General features: G+C 42.5%; 5 protein-coding genes across 5 annotated transcripts in view; all 5 read right to left on the reverse strand.

Annotated features, from left to right (window-relative positions):
- The window catches only part of LOC121866305 (lactosylceramide 4-alpha-galactosyltransferase-like), a 23,721-nt gene extending 15,144 nt beyond the window's left edge, over positions 1 to 8,577 (reverse strand). The window contains exons 1-2 of the mRNA XM_042365914.1: positions 8,416 to 8,577; positions 27 to 222 (exon numbers count right to left, since the gene is read on the reverse strand). Coding sequence (XP_042221848.1) covers positions 27 to 204 — 178 coding nt within the window. The 5' untranslated portion in view covers positions 205 to 222; positions 8,416 to 8,577. The remainder of the gene's footprint in view (positions 1 to 26; positions 223 to 8,415) is intronic.
- On the reverse strand, positions 825 to 1,482 carry LOC121866322 (histone H2A.Z-specific chaperone CHZ1-like). Its single transcript, XM_042365941.1, has 2 exons — positions 1,296 to 1,482; positions 825 to 1,126 (listed from the first exon to the last, which is right to left on the reverse strand). Exons 1-2 carry the CDS (start codon positions 1,480 to 1,482, stop codon positions 825 to 827), a joined length of 489 nt encoding a protein of 162 aa, XP_042221875.1.
- LOC121866323 (acidic leucine-rich nuclear phosphoprotein 32-related protein-like) lies at positions 1,992 to 3,434 on the reverse strand. Its single transcript, XM_042365942.1, has 2 exons — positions 2,981 to 3,434; positions 1,992 to 2,907 (listed from the first exon to the last, which is right to left on the reverse strand). The coding sequence occupies exons 1-2, from the start codon at positions 3,432 to 3,434 to the stop codon at positions 2,372 to 2,374; spliced, it is 990 nt and encodes a 329-aa protein (XP_042221876.1). The 3' UTR covers positions 1,992 to 2,371.
- Positions 4,104 to 5,616, reverse strand: LOC121866324 (protein starmaker-like). The gene is made up of 2 exons (XM_042365943.1): positions 4,710 to 5,616; positions 4,104 to 4,597 (listed from the first exon to the last, which is right to left on the reverse strand). The coding sequence occupies exons 1-2, from the start codon at positions 5,614 to 5,616 to the stop codon at positions 4,104 to 4,106; spliced, it is 1,401 nt and encodes a 466-aa protein (XP_042221877.1).
- LOC121866325 (calcium-binding acidic-repeat protein-like) lies at positions 5,811 to 18,822 on the reverse strand. Its single transcript, XM_042365945.1, has 5 exons — positions 18,729 to 18,822; positions 7,345 to 8,116; positions 6,712 to 7,120; positions 6,186 to 6,566; positions 5,811 to 6,086 (listed from the first exon to the last, which is right to left on the reverse strand). Exons 1-5 carry the CDS (start codon positions 18,820 to 18,822, stop codon positions 5,811 to 5,813), a joined length of 1,932 nt encoding a protein of 643 aa, XP_042221879.1.
- Between the last annotated feature and the right edge of the window lie 490 nt (positions 18,823 to 19,312).

Below are 19,312 nucleotides of genomic sequence, written 5' to 3' on the forward strand. Positions count from 1 at the left end.
AGGTGACAAAATTATATCCGCCTTACCGGATCTGACAGCTACTTGTGGTGACAACTTAGACGCAGGCCGCCAGGAAGTAGTGGGCAGCAGGAAGTGAAGGCCAGGCAGACGGTGGCAACTCTCTGAGGAGGAAACGACAGGCTGCAGCCCCATCACCACGAGGAACATCAACACCGTCACCCACTGCTTAATGTGCTTCATCATTCTCAGCTTCAACCTCTACTAAAATAAGACAAAAATATTATTAACAATTTTCTTACACTCCTTACCACCACAGTCCCCTCCCTACCACCACACTCCCTCCTTACGACCACACCCCCCTCCCTACCACCACACTCCCTCCCTCCCTACCACCATACCCCCCTCCCTACCATCACACTCTCTCCCCTACCACACACTCCTCTCCCCTACCACACACCCCTCCCTACCACCACAATCCCCTCCCTACCACCACCTCCCTCCCTACCCACCACACTCCCTCCCCCACCACCTCCCTCCCCACCACACTCCCTCCCACCACACTCCCCTCCCTACCCACCATACCCCCTCCCCACCACCACTCCCCTACCACCACACCACTACCACCACCACACTCCCTCCCTACCACCACACTCCCCTCCCTCCCTACCACCCACCCCTCCCTCTCTACCACACTCCCCTCCCCTACCCTCCCTCCCTACCCACCCCTCCCCTCCACCACCTCCCCTCCCTACCCTCCCTCTCCCTACCCACCTCCCTCCCTAAACCACACACCCCCCCTCCGTAGCACCACACTCCCCCCACCACCACCACACACTCCCTCCTCTCCCTACCACACACACTCCTCACCCCCTACCCACCACACTGTCATCTTCTGCTACACTGTCATCTTCAGCTGCACTGTCATCATCTTCTGCTACAATGTCATCTTCTGCTACACTGTCACCTTCTGCTACATTTTCACCTCCTAAATTTTCGCCTTCTTCTACTCTGTCATCATCTTCTGCTTCACTGTCATCATCTGCTACACTGTCAACATCTGCTACACTGTCATCTTCAGCTGCACTGTCATCATCTTCTGCTTCACTGTCATCATCTGCTACACTGTCAACATCTTCTGCTACAATGACATCATCTTCTGCTAACACTGTTACAGGTATCAGCCACACTGGCATCTTCTGCTACACTGTATCGTCTACTACACTCCCATTGTCTTCTGCTACACTGTCACTTTCTGCTACACTGTGTCATCTGCTACACTGCCATCATCTCCTGCTACACTGTCAACTTCTGCTACACTGCGTCATCTGCTATACTGTCATCATCTTCTGCTACACTGCCTTCATATTCCGCTACACTGTCATTATCTTCTGCTACACTGTCATCATCTTCTGCTACACTGTTATCATCTTCTGCTACACTGTCATCATCTGCTACACTGTCATCATCTTCTACTACACTGACACCATCTTCTGCTACACTGCCATCATCTGCTACTGTCATTATCTTCTGCTACACTGTCATCATCTTCTGCTACACTGTATACATTTCTGCTGCTGCCATCATCTTCTACAACGTCTGCATCTTCTGCTACTGTCATCTTCTGCTACACTGTCATCATCTGCTTCACTGACATCATCTTGCTACCTGTCATCATCTTCTGCTACACTGTCTGTCATCTTCTGCTACAAGCGTCTCCTTTGCTACACTGCCTCACCTTCTACACTGTCATCATCTGCTACTGTCATCATCTGCTACACTGTCATCATCTTCTGCTACACTGTCTGCATCTGCTACACTGTCATCATCTTCTGCCTACACTGTCATCACCTTCTACACTGTCACCCATCTTCTGGTACACTATCTTATTCTGCTACACTATCACCGTCAACTACACTGCCATCATCGTCTGCTACACTGTCGCAACCTTCACTACAATGGCACCATCTTCTGCTAAACTGCTCACCTTCTGCTACACTGTCACCTCCTACATTTTCGCCTTCTGCTACTCTGCCATCATATTCTGCTACACTGTCATTATCTTCTGCTACACTATCACCTTCTGCTACACTATCACCTTCTGCTACACTATCACCTTCTGCTACACGGTCACCTCCCGCATTTTCACCTTCTGCTACTCTGTCATCATATTCTGCTACACTGTCCTCATCTTCTGCTTCACTGTCATCATCTGCTACACTGAAACATCTTCTGCTACACTGTCATCTTCAGCTGCAGAGTCATCATCTTCTGCTTCACTGTTTCTCATCTGCTACACTGTCAACATCTTCTGCTACACTGTCATCATCTTCTGCTGACACTGTCAACATCTCCTGCTACACTCTATCGTCTGCTACACTGCCATCATCGCCTGCTACACTGTCAACTTCTGCTACACCGTGTCATCTGCTATACTGTCATCATCTTCTGCTACACTACCTCCATCTTCCGCTACACTGTCATCATTTTCTGCTACACTGTCATCATCTTCTGCGATACTGCCATCATCTGATACACTGTCATCATCCTCTGCTACACTGCCATCATCGTCTGCTAAACTGTCATCATGCTCTACTACACTGTCATCATATTCTGCTACACTGTCATCATCTTCTGCTACCCTGTCATCATCTTCTGCTAAACTGTCATTATCTTTTGCTACACTGTCATCATCTTCTGCAACACTATCATAATCTTCTGCTTCACTGTCATCATCCTCTGCTACACTGTCATTATCTTCTGCTACACTGTCATCGTCTTCTGCTACACTGCCATTATCTTTTGTTACACTGTCATAATCTTTAGCTACACTGTCACCTTCAGCTACACTGTCATCATCTTCTGCTACACTGTCATAATCCTCTGCTTCACTGTCATCATCCTCTGCTACACTGTCATCATCTTCTGCTACACTGTCATCATCTTCTGCTACACTGTCATTTATCTTCTGCTACTCTGTCATCATTTTCTGCTACACTGCCATCTTCTGCTACACTGTCACCTTCTGCTACACTATCATCTTCTGCTACACTGTCATCATCGTCTGCTACACTATCATCACCTTCTACTACAATGGCACCATCTTCTCTTACACTGTCACCTTCTGCTACAGTTTCACGTCCTAAATTTTCGCCTTCTGCTACTCTGTCATCATATTCTGCTACAATGTTATCATCGTCTGCCACACTGTCATCTTCTGCTACACTGTCATCATAATCTGCTACACTGTCATCATCTTCTACACTGTCATCATTTTCTCCTACACTGCCATCATCTTCTGCTACAACGTCACCATCTTTTGCTACACTGTCATCATCTGCTACACTGTCATCATCTGCTACACTATTATCATCTTCTGCAACACTGTTATCATCTTCTGCTACACTGTCATCATCTTCTGCTACACTTCCATCATCTGCTACACTGTCATCATCTCTCTGCAACACTGTTATCATCTTCTGCTACACTGTCATCATCTGCTACACTGCCATAATCTTCTGCTACACTGTCATCATCTTCTCATACACTGCTATCATCTGTTACGCTGTCATCATCTTCTGCTACACTCTCATCATCTTCTGCTACTCTGTCATCATTTTCTGCTACACTGTCATCATCTTCTGCTACACTGCCATCATCTGCTACACTGTCATTATCTTCTGCTTCACTGTCATCATCTGCTACACTGTCAACATCTTCTGCTACACTGTCATCTTCAGCTGCACTGTCATCATCTTCTGCTTCACTGTTTCTCATCTGCTACACTGTCAACATCTTCTGCTACACTGTCATCATATACCTGCTACACTGTCATTATAATTTGCTACACTGTCATTTTCTTTTTACTACTGTCATCATCTTCTGCTCCACTATTATCATCTTATGCTACACTGCCATCATCTACTACACAGTCATCATCTTCTGCCCTACACTGTCATCATCTTCTGCTACACAGCCATCATCACCTGCTACACTATCATCCTCTTCTGCTACACTGTCATCGTCTTCTGCTCCACTGTATCATCTTATACCACTGCCATCCTCCTACAAGTCATCATCTTCTGCTACACTGTCATCATCTTCTGCGACACTGTCATCATCTTCTGCTACACAGCCATCACCTGTTACCCACTGTCATCATCTTCTGCTACACTGTCATCGTCTTCTGCTACACTGTGATCATTTTCTGCTACACTGCCATCATCTTCTGCTACAACGTCACCATCTTCTGCTACACTGTCATCATCTGCTACACTGTCATCATCTTCTGCTACACTGTCATCATCTTCTGCTGCACTGCCATCATTTTCTACTACACTGTCATCATCTTCTGCTACACTGTCATCATTTTCTGCTACATTGCCATCATCTTCTGCTACAACGTCACTATCTTCTGCTACACTGTCATCATCTGCTACACTGTCATCATCTTCTGCTACATTATCCTCATCTTCTGCTACACTGTCATCATCTTCTGCTACACTGCCATCATCTGCTACACTGTCATTATCTTCTGCTATACTGTCATCATCTTCTGCTACACTGTCATCATTTTCTTCTACACTGCCATCATCTTCTGCTACAACGTCACCATCTTCTGCTACACTGTCACCACCTCCTAAAATATCACCTTCTGCTACACTATCATCTTCTGCTACACTGTCATCATCGTCTGCTACACTGTCATAACCCTTCTACTACAATGTCAGAATCTTCTGCTACACTGTCACCTTCTGCTGCACTGTCACCTTCTGCTACACTGTTACCTCCTACATTTTCGCCTTCTACTCTGTCATCATATTCTGCTACACTGTCATCATCTTCTGCTACACTGTCACCATCATCTGCTACACTGTCATTATCTTTTGCTACATTGTCATCATCTTCTGCTGCACTGTCATTATCTTTTTCTACACTGTCATCATCTGCTATGCTGTCAACATCTTCTCCTACACTGTCATCATCTTCTGCTACACTGTCATAATCTTCTGCTTCACTCTCGTTATCCTCTGCTACACTGTCATCATCCTCTGTTACACTGCCATCATCTGCTACACTGTCATCATCTTGTGCTACACTGCTATCATCTGCTACACTGTAATCATCTTCTGCTACACTGTCATCATCTTCTGCTACTCTCTCATCATTTTCTCCTACACTGCCATTATCTGCTACACTGTCATAATCTTCTGCTTCACTGTCATCATCTTCTGCTACACTGCTATCATATGATACACTGTCATCATCTTCTGCTACACTGTCATCATCTTCTGCTACTCTGTCATCATTTTCTGCTACACTGCCATCATCTGCTACACTGTCATCATGTTCTCCTACACTGTCACCATCTTCTGCTACACTATCACCTTCTGCTACATTATCACCTTCTGCTACACTGTCATCATCGTCTGCTACACTGTCATCACATTCATATACAATGGCACCATCTTCTATTACACTGTCACCTTCTGCGACACTGTCACCTTCTGCTACACTTTCACCTCCAAAATTTTCGCCTTCTGCTACTCTGTCATCATATTCTGCTACACTGTCATCATCTTCTGCTACACTGTCATCTTCTGCTACACTGTCATCTTCAGCTGCACTGTCATCATCTTCTGCTTTACTGTTTCTCATCTGCTACACTGTCAACATCTTCTGCTACAATGACATCATCTGCTAACACTGTTACAGGTATCTGCCACACTGTCATCTTCTGCTACACTATATTGTCTGCTACACTCCCATTGTCTTCTGCTACACTGTCACTTTCTGCTACACTATGTCATCAGCTACACTGCCATCATCTCCTGCTACACTATCAACTTCTGCTACACTGTGTCATCTGCTATTCTGTCATCATCTTCTGCCACACTGCCTTCATATTCCGCTACACTGTCATTATCTTCTGCTACACTATCATCATCTTTTGCGATACTGTCATCTGCTACACTGTCATCCTCTTCTGCTACACTGCCATCATCTGCTACACTGTCATCATCTTCTGCTACACTGTTATCATCTTCTGCTACACTGTCATCATCTTCTGCTACACTATCATCATCTTCTGCTACACTGCCATCATCTGCTACTGTCATCATCTTCTGCTACACTGTTACCATCATCACACTGTCATCATCTTCTACATCTTCTGCTACACTGTCATCATCTTCTGCTGTCATCATCTTCTACTCATCTTCTGCTACACTGTCATCATCTGCTACACTGTCATCATCTTCTGCTACACTGTCATCATCTTCTGCTACAAAGTCATCATCTTCTGCTACACTATCACCTGCTACACTGTTATCATCTGCTACACTGTCATCATCTTCTGCTACACTGTCACCATCTTCTACTACACTATCACCTTCTGTTACACTATTACCTTTTGCTACACTGTCATCATCGTCTGCTACACTGTCATAACCTTCTACTACAATGGCACTATCTTCTGCTACACTGTCACCTTCTGCTACACTGTCACCTACATTTTCGCTTTCTGCTTCTCTGTCATCATATTCTGCTACACTGTCATCATCTTCTGCTATACTGTCATCATCATCTGCTACTGTCATCATCTTCTGCTACACTGTCATGTTCTGCTACACTGTCATCATCTTCTGCTATACTCTCATCATCATCTGCTCCACTGTCATCATCTTCTGCTACAATGTCATTATCTTCTGCTACACTGTCATCATCTGCTAGATTGTCATCATCTTATGCTACACTGTCATCATATTCTGCTACACTGTCGTCATCTTCTGCTACACTGTCGTCATCTCCTACACTATCATCATCTGCTTGACTGTCATCATCTTCTGCTACACTGTCCTCATCTTCTGCTACACTCTTATCATCTTCTGTGATACTGTCATCTTCTGCTACACTGTCATCATCTTCTGCTACACTGTCATCATCTTTTGCTACACTGTCATCATCTGCTCCACTGTCATCATCTGCTAAACTCTCACCATCGTCTGCTACACTGTCATCATCATTTGGTACACTGTCATGTGCTACAGTGTCATCATCTGCTAAACTGTCACCATCGTCTGCTACACTGTCATCACCTTCTGCTACACTGTCATCTGCCACACTGTCATCATCTTCTGCCAAACTGTCGTCATCTCCCACACTGTCATCATTTTCTGCTACAATGCATCATTTTCTGCTACACTGTCACTTTCTGATACACTGTCAACTGTCATCTTCTGTTACACTGCCAACTGTCATCTTTTTCTACACTGCCATCATTTTATGCTACACTGTCATCATCTTCTGCTACACTGTCACCTTCTGCTACAGTGTCGTCTTTTGCTACACTGTCGTCTTCTGCTACACTGTGTCATATTCTGCTACACTGTGTCATCTGCTACACTGCTTTCATCTTCTGGTACACTGTCACCTTCTACTACACTGTCACCCTCTACTACACTGTTTCCCTCTACTACACTGTCAACTTCTACTACACTATTACCTTCTACTACACAGTGACCTTCTACCACACTGTCACCTTCTACTACACTGTTATCTTTTACTACACTGTTACTTTCTACTACACTGTCGCCTTCTACTGCACTGCTACCCTCTACTACACTGTCGCCTTCTACTGCACTGTTACCCTCTACTACACTGTTTCCCTCTGCTACACTGTCAACTTCTACTACACTGTTACCTTCTACTACACTGTCACCCTCCACTACACTGTCACCTTCAACTACACTGTTACCCTCTACTACACTGTCACCTTCTACTGCACTGTCACCTTCTACTACACTGTTACCTTCTACTACACTGTCACCCTCTACTACACTGTCACCCTCTACTACACTGTCACCTTCTACTACACTGTCAACTTCTACTACACTGTCACCCTCTACTACACTGTCAACTTCTACTACACTGTAGCCTTCTATTTCACTGTCACCTTCTACTACTCTGTCACCCTCTACTACACTGTCACCTTCTACTACACTGTCACCTTTCACTACACTGTCACCCTCTACTACACTGTCACCTTCTACTACACTGTCACCTTCTACTACACTGTCGCCTTCTACCACACTGTCACCTTCTACTACACTGTCACCTTCTATTACACTGTTACCTTCCTCTACATTATCACCTTCTGCTACATTGTCACCTTATTGTACACTCACCAGCTACTCTGTCACCTGCTACACTGTCACACTATACTACACTGTTACCTTCTGCTACTCTGTCACCTTCTACTACACTCACCTGCTACACTGTCACCTGATACACTGCCTTCATCAACTGCTACACTGTCTCCTGATACACTGTTACCTGCCACTGTCACCTTCCGCTACACTCGCCTGCTACATTGTCACCCTGTGCTGCACTGTCATCATCGTTGATAATTTAGAAACATTGGTAATATAGTGGTACAGGCAAACGTGTAATACTCACAGTGTATCTTCGATTCCCGAACAGTGGTGTATTGCGTGAATGGAGTCGGCTCTGCACGTAACTGCACCATGAAGGAAATAGTGTCGTTTGTTTCTGAACGCCGAACCTATAAATAGTAACAAACACAGACGCTGCCGTGCACGTCTACCCGGGTACAGGTCGCTGACCCACATCGGGGCCTGGGAGGCGAAAATTTAATAATAATAATAATAATAATATTAATAATAATAATAATAATAATAATAATAATAATAATAATAATAGTAGAGGGTGACAGTGTAGCAGAAGGTAACAGTGTAGTAGAAGGTAACAGTGTAGTGGTGCTGGTTGAGGAGGAACGACACGTGTAAATGACGTGTCAAACTTAGTACTAACCCAGCCTTTACTTTACCTTTATCTTCTTCGCCAATGACAAGTACTGGGCATGCACTGGCTCCTGAATGTATCTGAATCAGCTCCAGTGTTGTTCAAGTGGTCTTCAAAGAGCACATACTCAGTAGAAAGCGGGAGGAAAACTGCAAGTTATTCTTTATTGTGTTTTCCCTGGCTATGCTGAGTCAAGCCAAGAAATCTGATGTAGAATCATCACGTTCTTCGTAACTAGATTTCTACTTATTCAGATAAAAAGTTTGTTGTAAGTTGTAATGAAGATTACTACAGGGTATATGCATTTCAATATAAATCGTATTAATATTTTTTATAAAGTGATAAATTGTCAAACCACAACAGTTTTCTAACGAATACTGTATACCGACAGTTTTAACTTGTCCCACATCTGCCAGATGTGGTTTGAAGCCTACTGATCTGCCACTTTTAATTGATTCATATTACTACAAACCCTTCTCTTACGCCGTTTTATATATGAGTTGAATTTAAATGAAATATCAATTAATGAATTATAATTTCCATGTATGCATATCTATGGTTGATCAGTGGCGTTGGGGGTACACTTATGTGAGAGGGCACATACTTGACACATATACTGTATATCTATCACACACACACACACACACACACACACACACACACACACACACACACACAAACACAAACAAATGTAAGTCTGTAAATTTTCAGCAACCGGCTGCAACTCTATTAATAAACCGTTTATTATTATTATTATTATTATTATTATTATTATTATTATTATTATTATTATTATTATTATTATTATTATTATTATTACACACACAGTGAAAAACTACTCGGCAGATACAGTTGAGTCTTACCCAAGCTAACCTTCACACAGTGAGGTCCCACCCAGTGATAATTCCCCTGAGACTGCACGATAGAGAGGCCTGGGACCACACCTCACCCACTTGATTGAGTGAGGTCCTGTGACAACAGACCACGTGGTGTCCCCATGATGCTACGACACCACGTAGTGAATGAGTTGCTACAGCATCATGTGAGGGAATTACTACGCCATGTGATGCCCCTCATAACACCATCTGTGAGGGAATTATTACACCACACCAGGCCCCTCATAAACCATCTGTGAAGGAATTACTACACCACACCAGGCCCCTCATACACCATCTGTGAGGGAATTACTACACCACACCAGGCCCCTCATACACCATCTGTGAGGGAATTACTACACCACGTGATGCCCTTCATAACACCATCTGAGAGGGAATTACTACATCATCAGGCGCCTCATACACCATCTGTGAGGGAATTACAACACCACGTGATGCCCCTCATAACACCATCCGTGAGGGAATTACTACGCCATGTGATTCTGGTAATGGGAACAAACCCATTATCTGCCTCAGTGCAGGAGGCAATGATATTGGCCGGTGTAGGAGCGAGGAGCTTCTTGATAAGTTCAAGGCAGCTATAGATCGTATTAGGCCTAAGGGAGCGATCCCTATCATATGCGGTGTCCTGCCTCGAAGGAGAGTTGGCCGTGAATGGTTGTCAAGGGCGGTTGGTGTCAACGACCGTCTTGACAGATATTGCAAGTCAATATCGGTCCCATTCATTGACAACTGGGACAACTTCTACGGCAGAAGGGACCTTTATGCTAGGGATGGAGTGCACCTGTCTCGGGATGGGGTGGCAACCCCGGCTGGGTCTCTAGAGGGGGCAGTTCAAAGGATATCGAAGTCTTTAAATTGCTAGGGGAACATATGGGCACGGGGGTGGGGGAAACTGCAGTGGGAGCGGGTAAACAAAGTAAAAGATTACAGGGAAATAGTGTTAGGAATGATGACAAAGCTAAATTAAACAGGGAGTTTAAAACTAAACGCGGTAAAGGGAGGACTCAGAACACAACTAACTTAAATGTCTACGACGCGAACAGTAGAAGTATGAGAAACAAAATGGATGATATTAGGGCTTTGGTATGTACCGGAAAAATCGATATAATAGCATTCACTGAAACATGGATCAACCTAGACTCACGTGAGTTGCTGGTCGAATACCAAATTGCGGGTTACAAATTGTTCCATACCCATAGGCAGACCAGGAAAGGAGGCGGAGTAGCAATCTATATTAGGGAAAATCTGAAGTGTGAAATAAATAAGGAAATAAAAACTGAGCGGAATACAGAAACAATTTGGATAGAATTAAGCGACTGTAGGGAAAAATTAATCACAGGAGTAATATATTGACCTCCCAATCTTGATAGAGTCAATGAGCGACTTATCTGGGATGAAATGCGCAGGGCTTCCATTCACAACAAAGTCTGTATAGTCGGCCACTTTAACCTTGGCCAAATAGATTGAACTGACCTTACGGGTAACTCAGAATAAGAGGATTTTCTCGAGACGATCCAGGACTGTTTCCTAAGTCAACATATAACCGAACCCACACGGGGTAATAATATACTCGATTTAGTTCTGTGGAACAGAGTAAACCTCATTAGCAATGTCGAGGTAGGGAACGAACTTGCAAACAGCGATCACAAAGAAATTAGATTCCAGTTAGACTTTCAGGGCAGAAGTAAGGAAAATTCCTCTAAAGTACCAGATTTCAGAAGGGCAAGCTTTGACAGTTTAAAGAGGCAGCTGAGAGAGGGGGTGTCGCGCTTGGCCGTGAACCTGACAGATGACTCGGACCTGATAACGAGATCTGAGATTGCAGAGTTCCACGACAATTTATATAATGAGTTACTTAATGCACAAAGGCAGAACATACCATACAAAAACCTCAGATCAGACAACAATGACCCTAAATGGATAAATAATTATTTAAAGAACATCATTGGCCAAAGGAAGGCTATAGGTAGAAGGATAAAGCGTGGCGAAATTTACCTCCAGGATTATTATAAGATATTGGCGAGTGGGGTTAAAACCGAGATAAGGAAAGCCAAGAGGAATAAAGAGGTAAGGATAGCAAGGGAGGCGAAGACAAACCCCAGAGGATTCTACCAAATGTATCAAACTAAAACACGAGAAAAGATTGGACCAATACGGTCAGATACCGGCGAGCTAACCGATAACGACGGAGAAATGAGCAATAATCTGAATAAATATTTTTCAACAGTTTTCACCACCGAAAATTTAAACATGATACCAGAGGCACCGACTCTATTCAGAGATAGTGAAGAAAACAAATTAAGCGAGATAGTAGTGACTAGTAACGATGTTAGTAAGCAAATAGACAAACTAAAGCTTAATAAGTCACCTGGTCCCGATGAGATATTTGCCAGAGTATTAAAGGAATGTAAGGAAGAGCTTAGTATGCCCTTAGCAAAGTTGTTTAACATGTCCTTAAAAACAGGTGTAGTACCAGAATCCTGGAGGATAGCGAATGTAATACCGATTTTCAAGAAGGGGGATAGATCACTATCCTCTAACTACCGCCCAATCAGTCTAACATCAATAGTAGGCAAATTACTGGAAGCAATCATTTCAAACTCTATTCGAAATCACCTGGAGAAGCACAGATTGATCAATGATTCCCAGCATGGATTCACAAGCGGACGTTCTTGTCTAACTAATCTATTAACATTCTTTTCATCAGTTTTCGAATAGGTGGACGAGGGGCACAATTATGATGTGGTATATCTCGACTTTAGCAAAGCCTTCGACAGAGTCCCCCACGAAAGACTAATTAGAAAGGTAGAAGCACATGGCATCAAAGGAAACATCCTTAAATGGATTAGGGCGTGGTTACAGGACAGGAAACAGGGAGTGAGCATTAACGGCACTAAGTCCCATTGGGGCAACGTCACAAGTACTTGGACCATTATTATTTATTATATACATAAACGACATAGATATCGGCATAGACAGCAACATAAGTAAATTTGCTGATGACACTAAAATAGGACGTGTAATTAAATCAGACGAGGACTCTGCAAAACTAAAGGAAGATCTAAAGAAATTTTTCGAATGGTCGGAAAAATGGCAGATGAAATTCAATGTGGATAAATGTAAAGTACTCAGTATAGGAGATGTAAACAGGGAAACCAGTTATCAAATGAACAACGATGCCATTGTGGAATCTGACTGCGAGAGAGATTTAGGAGCAATGATAAGTAGGAACCTGAAGCCAAGTAAACAATGTGTTTTTGCTCGTAACAAAGCTAATAAAGTACTTGGGTTCATACAAAGGAGTGTTAGTTACAAGACTAGCGAGGTCATCCTAAAACTGTATCTTGCGTTTGTGAGACCACACCTGGATTACGCAGTTCAGTTCTGGTCAGAGTATTACAGATTGGATTTAGAATCCTTGGAAAGAATTCAGAGGAGAATGACAAGACCAATCCCGGGCATTAGGAACCTTGAATATAGAGACAGGTTAAAGCATCTTAATTTGCACTCCCTCGAGAGACGTAGAGCGAGGGGCGACCTGATAGAGGTGTATAATTGGAAGTCAGGGCTAAACAAAGGGGACATTACAAAGGTACTCAAACTATCCAACCAGGAGCGAACTCGTAACAATGGTTTTAAATTAGACAAATTTAGATTTAGGCGTGAAATAGGTAAGCAATGGTTTGGAAACAGAGTAGTGGATGAATGGAACAAGTTACCAAATATCATCATTAACTCGAATACGCTGAATAGCTTCAAACATAGGTTGGATGCTTATATGAGCAATAGGGGTTGGGTGTAAACGGGACTGCCCAGTATGGGCCAATAGACCCGCTGCAATTTCCTCCATTCTTATGTTCTTAAAGGTAGAAAAAAAGGGAAACCTATAATTTAATCACTAAAATAAACATACATGCATACACTATTATACTACGTATTATTATTGTTATATAATATTTTATTAAGAAAAATCGAAATTTAATTACTGTATGCCAATTAGCATATTTTTATGCATCAATTAAGTCATCCTATTCAGTGTCATCATCATCATCAAGATCTTTTTAATAAATGTTGTGAGTTAACATTTACAACATTGTCTGTGTAGGAGCAAACCTATTGCAACATATGTTTTGTCTTTGCATCAATGCATGGACATGTAGGGTGTTTTCCAAATTTTTCTGTTTAATTCCTTTTCTTATCTTATTCTTAATGATGTTCATCTGTGAAAACACCCGTTCTATGGAGGCGTTACTTCTCTGTGGCACTTCATTGTTAAACTGCACACCCAAGTTCACTGCTTGCAACAGTAGTTTTTTTTTTTTCATCGTTCACCTAATAAATAAATGACTAAAGTGTAGATCTTTAATAAAAGTAATGATAATTACGAAAATATAATACATTAAGTTCTCGTTTAACGTTGGCCCTCTTAATTAATTTGCTGTGCTATGTTGCTAAACATTAAAAGACTCAAAAAAATTTTAACATCCCGTTGGCTCATTACTAATTTGTTTGAGTTGTCAATGACTACTTTTTACAGCGCATGACCCTCTCTCCTAGGACAAATATTTAATTTCCCTTGTTTCACCATATGTATTTATGATGGTGTGTGCATGTAAATGAGTAAAAATAAATGAAAGTTATTATTTGTACTGCAAAATCAGTTGAGAAACATGTACATAACTTAAATGTAGCTCAGGGACTAAAATTTTTACCTCTTGTTCAAAGTATATGATGTCTATATCATATTACACCTTTTCACAGATCCGTTGAGACATTGTTACATAACTATTTGACAAATTTCATAACCGAATGACAGAACACATATCGAATGACAATCTAAAATAACTGTTCGTTCATGCTAACGTTAGTGATTGACATAAGTTATGAAGTTGACAGACGTGAACAATAAACCGACAGTCTACATATAGTTTGAGAATGTAACAATTGGAGAATGACATACCACCAATAATTATTTTAGATTTGTCATTCGATATGTGTTCTGTCATTCGGTTATGAAATTTGTCAAATAGTTATGTAACAATGTCTCAACGGATATGTGAAAAGGTGTATTCGCTGTCTTGCAAGCATTCCAGCAATGCAATTTGTATATTCAGTAAACTGTAGTCTGTGCCGTTTTTATAAGACAATAACTTTAAGCCTAAACAACCTCCAATGCTAGTGGAATTTCGTAGGGGTAGGTGATGTATTATGATAGTTGTCGCCAGCCCGCTCTCGAACTTAGGTTACCTTATGTTGTTTATTTCTCTGTCATGTAGATGAGTTATAATTTTTTCTCTTATTCATCTCAATGAATGTGACTATAGTAATGCATCACACAAGGATGGTTTATTTTCTGTATGTGTAATGTATTTCAATGGGCAAATGGTTGCTCAAGAATGTAACTCCTGTATATTATCTAATTCTTATGGGGAAAATGTATCCGCTTAACGTTGTTTCGTATTATAAGAGCAGAGGCTGCTACTACTTACTGCTGAGCCACCGAGGCCACCATTTGTAAGAGAGCTCACCACAAGCTGCCCCCCTGTAAGGGCTTGGCACTCTTACAACAACTTACGTAATACTCTGCCCTGGTAGCATGACGTGAGAGGAAGGCCCATGGGTCCATGTAATTATAGTATCGAGTATTAGGGAAAGAACAACGGTGAATACTATAGGTGAATCATAGACCCACATACAAATACAATGTTTATTGAAACACAAAAATGGTTACAGAAAAGACTCTGTAAGCACCCAAAATAGGAACTCCTGGCACCATGCCCTCAGGCTCAATTTACTTACACCACTACTGGGTGTACACACACCAAAACACACAAACTCTTACAGCACCTTAGTACCAATAAAACCAGTGGCACCTGCCAGTACAACACTCAATACCCCAGGGGCAATACTCCAGCAGCCGCCAAGGGAGTCTCATCACCAAGTGACACCTTACAACAAACTCAGATAATTCCGGTGGACTAACACCACCACACAAATAGCCCTATTGAGCTATGTACTGTACTCATCCACCCATGATGGGGCTGGCAGTTGTTTGCGGGGCTTGACGATCCGGGTTCACCACGTGGGCATGGCGTTAGGGGAATACAGGCCCGCTATGGGGCCCATAGGTGGTAGTGGAGCCTCTGACGGTCGAGGTTCACGGGGACACCCGACTCCACTGGACCTCAGACATCTCCCCCGACTAGTGGATGCGTCATCCACGCTACAGACACGGCCGAGACTGCGATAGGGACCTGTGGGTGGGAAGCTTGGCGGCTCACTCACGGTTTATAACGAACCTCAACGTTTCAAAGGGACATACATTAAGGATGTAAAATACTTCACTCAAAGCACATTAACTACGTTACTGTAACACTTGCAATCAAACTATTAATTAGGTCAAATCACTTAAAAATGGCGAATGACAACACGGAGAAGGTGGAATGACCTACCTGTGGGTGGGAAGCGTGGCGGCTCACTGACAGTTGAGCTGCCCGCCGCCTTCCACCCACGCTAAAGTCACGGATTACACCTACTCAACCATTTCACTGAATTACGTTACTGTAACACTGACGTTTGAAACTGAGACTACGAACTCAGTTTCATTCCCTACTGTTATACTGCCAGACTGGGGTCACTAAATCTAAGGGGATAACTTAACTCTAATCTTAATGTCTAAGGGTCGCTGCCACCAGACCCCCTCTGGACAGCATGTAGCTCGTTAGGTAGCGGGCAGAGCGGACTAGGCATTGGGTTAGGTTTTCCATTGATCAGATCGATAAGGGTAAAGAAGGGTGAAACCATAACATGTCTTCATTGATTTATTTCTTATAAAACACACTGGTAAAAAAAACATACATGAATTGGCCTTCCTCAGAAGAACAACGGAATTTTGGTTACCCAACTGGGCCCCAGACTCCTACATTACTGGCGGGTCATCCACCCACTTATTGCACAACAATCGGTGAACGCCGTATCTCGGTCGTTCCTTCTTACAATATCCCTTAACACATCAGACTGCTCCACTGGTGTGGCTTGTAGCACCGTCGGTTATCATACCTAGTAACACCATCGCAACACACCTGTTACACTCCATACCTGCAAGTATGTGACTCCTTGTGACTTTTAGGTATACACAACGGGCCCCTCGTTCGCACACCGCCCTCAGAGACATACCAGCACTATTTCTACGCCTGGTATTATAGGTCGCTCCAAGTGACGACCGCAGTTTCTCACGGTCTCCTTAGTTGTGACTATTCATGTGGAGTGGTGCGCTGGGAATCCACCGGTTCATAGTGGACTGGTATAGTGGGGAGTAATTCCCCACCTGGTGTGGCGCTCCAGGAGACAATGGCGGCCGGGCGGCAAGATACCCCAACCACGTGGCACCTGTGGTGACGGCAGAACGGGAAAGACTAAGCAATAATGCCTGACGGGCGGTTATCCCATCCCTTAACACATCCCTATCACACTTATATATCCGGCAAAGCTTTAAACTGTAGTAACTGTTATTTATCAACCTTAATTGTAGGGCGGGATATAGCCCGCTAGGGCACTGACCTGTGGTGACGGCAGAACGGGAAAGACTAAGGCCGGCTTCCCGCCGCTTCTCGTCACATAGGCCTACCGTTTCCAATCCTCAATTTACACTTTTGTTTCTTATGGTTCTCACCTGAACACTTTACGGTATATTGTCACTCATTTCTTATAAACACATATATTAATCCTAAATTACACACTAAGGTCAGGTCTTGGTTTGCTAGTGCTTGGTTAAATGCCTGGGATTTTAATATCAACGGGCATCTGAGGCGGGTACATGACGCGCCTTGAAACAAAAGCCGAATGATCATGGCGGGGGTGTATCAACTTCACTTAAAAACTGTAATGAGGGATCCTCCTCTCACACAGTGCACTATTTGAACACAGACATAAGGTTCTCTGATCACTGTACCTGTCGTGGGTATATGTCACGTGAGGCTACGAGGTGTATTAAATTCATACCGACGCATACACGATATTTCCTTTCCAGTATAGTTTCTAGATCACTGTCAACACCTCACATAGTCCTGATACATTTATCCTTTTTCCAGATCATTGTTCTCATGTATTTTCATATGATATCTGTTGGAGTTAGGTTCGCTACACGCTCACAGACGTAAATAGTAGGACCTTCAAACCCTGCTCCACACTTAGTCTTACAGTACCCTAGTCCGGCTCAACTGGACTTTAACATTCATCTTATGCCTACCCTGAGTGATCCTTAATGCTATGAATACATACACTTGATATGATATAATTATACCTGGGTACAATACCACACCTGGTCTAGGAACCTTGAGTAGGTGAGTTGTCCTTTCTCAATGTTTCCCGTTTTCTGGGGTTCTACAAGCGCTGTGCATTTGAATGTTATGAAGCGTAATATGAATTAGATGGGATTTTTAGGGATGACAATGATGTGCGCAGTACACTGTTATCTTCACAAACAATGATCTGACTGAGCTATCAAAAGCAAGAATTAAATTGATTACAAAAGGTTGGATGGCAACAGGTCCCAACATGCAGCGCCTTGCTACAAACGCGAGGAGCAGATTCAAAAGGTTCCCTTCAGAATATTAACTAATTCCTCAGTTAACCTCCCTACCACAATTTCACTTTGATTATCAGAGTCTCTACTAATCATAGGTGAAAAAAAAGGTTTACAGGGGCTCGGTAGCAGAAAGAGTTTACAACTTCGGTCAACAAACTCACGACAACTCGATGACGTCATCAAAGAAGCAGAGAGAACGGCAGACATTTCCACTGGAAGACTCAGAAGGTTTTGTGGACGTGTAAGCGTAATATGGATCATTAGTTTAACAGGTTAGCCGTCATTACGATCATGGCAGTATAACGTCTCTTTTTCATCAATCTAACCCCGACATACAGCTAGAACTTACTGTAAAAATAATAATAATAATAATAATAATAATAATAATAATGTGAAAAAATTAACTAATTTGATAATGATTAATTCACCGTCAAAACACCATAATATCCAAATTAGCTTACATCCAAATTTTGTCACAGCTTCCCACGTGGAGAATGTGTGTAGCATCATGAGTGTGTAGAGGTTGAACTGGTAGAGGGACATCAAGTCTGCCATCAGTTTGTGCACTGTACACTGGTCCAATTTAAACCTTTTGTTGACTCTTGACCTGTGATACAATTGGCTGCACGAAAGCAAACTACACCTTGTTGGCTTCAAGTACACCTTGTCGGGTTCATGTCGCAACAAGTTGGCAGTATAATTATTCTCTTCATCTTTTAAAATCTGTATTGCCAATTTTTTATTATTTTATGCACTGCATAATAATTAATCTAATTTTGAATCTTGTCCATCATTCGTATGTATATATCTGACTTTGGTTCAATTACAAGAGGCCATATTTGTGTACAAGTACTACATAAAAAATTAAGTAAAAGTAAACCATTATCTTCCTGTACTCGATTCCAAGAACATCACTATGTACAAATACTTTCAATTTTATATTTTTAGTGTACATTATGTTACTTGTAACTGTTTTCAAAATACTTCCTACTAAAATGTTTGGTTAATCTTAAATTGTGTTTGTTATATCATTAATTATCTTATT

This window comes from Homarus americanus, unplaced genomic scaffold (assembly GCF_018991925.1).
Source record: "Homarus americanus isolate GMGI-L3 unplaced genomic scaffold, GMGI_Hamer_2.0 scaffold58074, whole genome shotgun sequence".
In the NCBI taxonomy this organism is placed as follows: Eukaryota; Metazoa; Arthropoda; class Malacostraca; order Decapoda; family Nephropidae; genus Homarus; species Homarus americanus.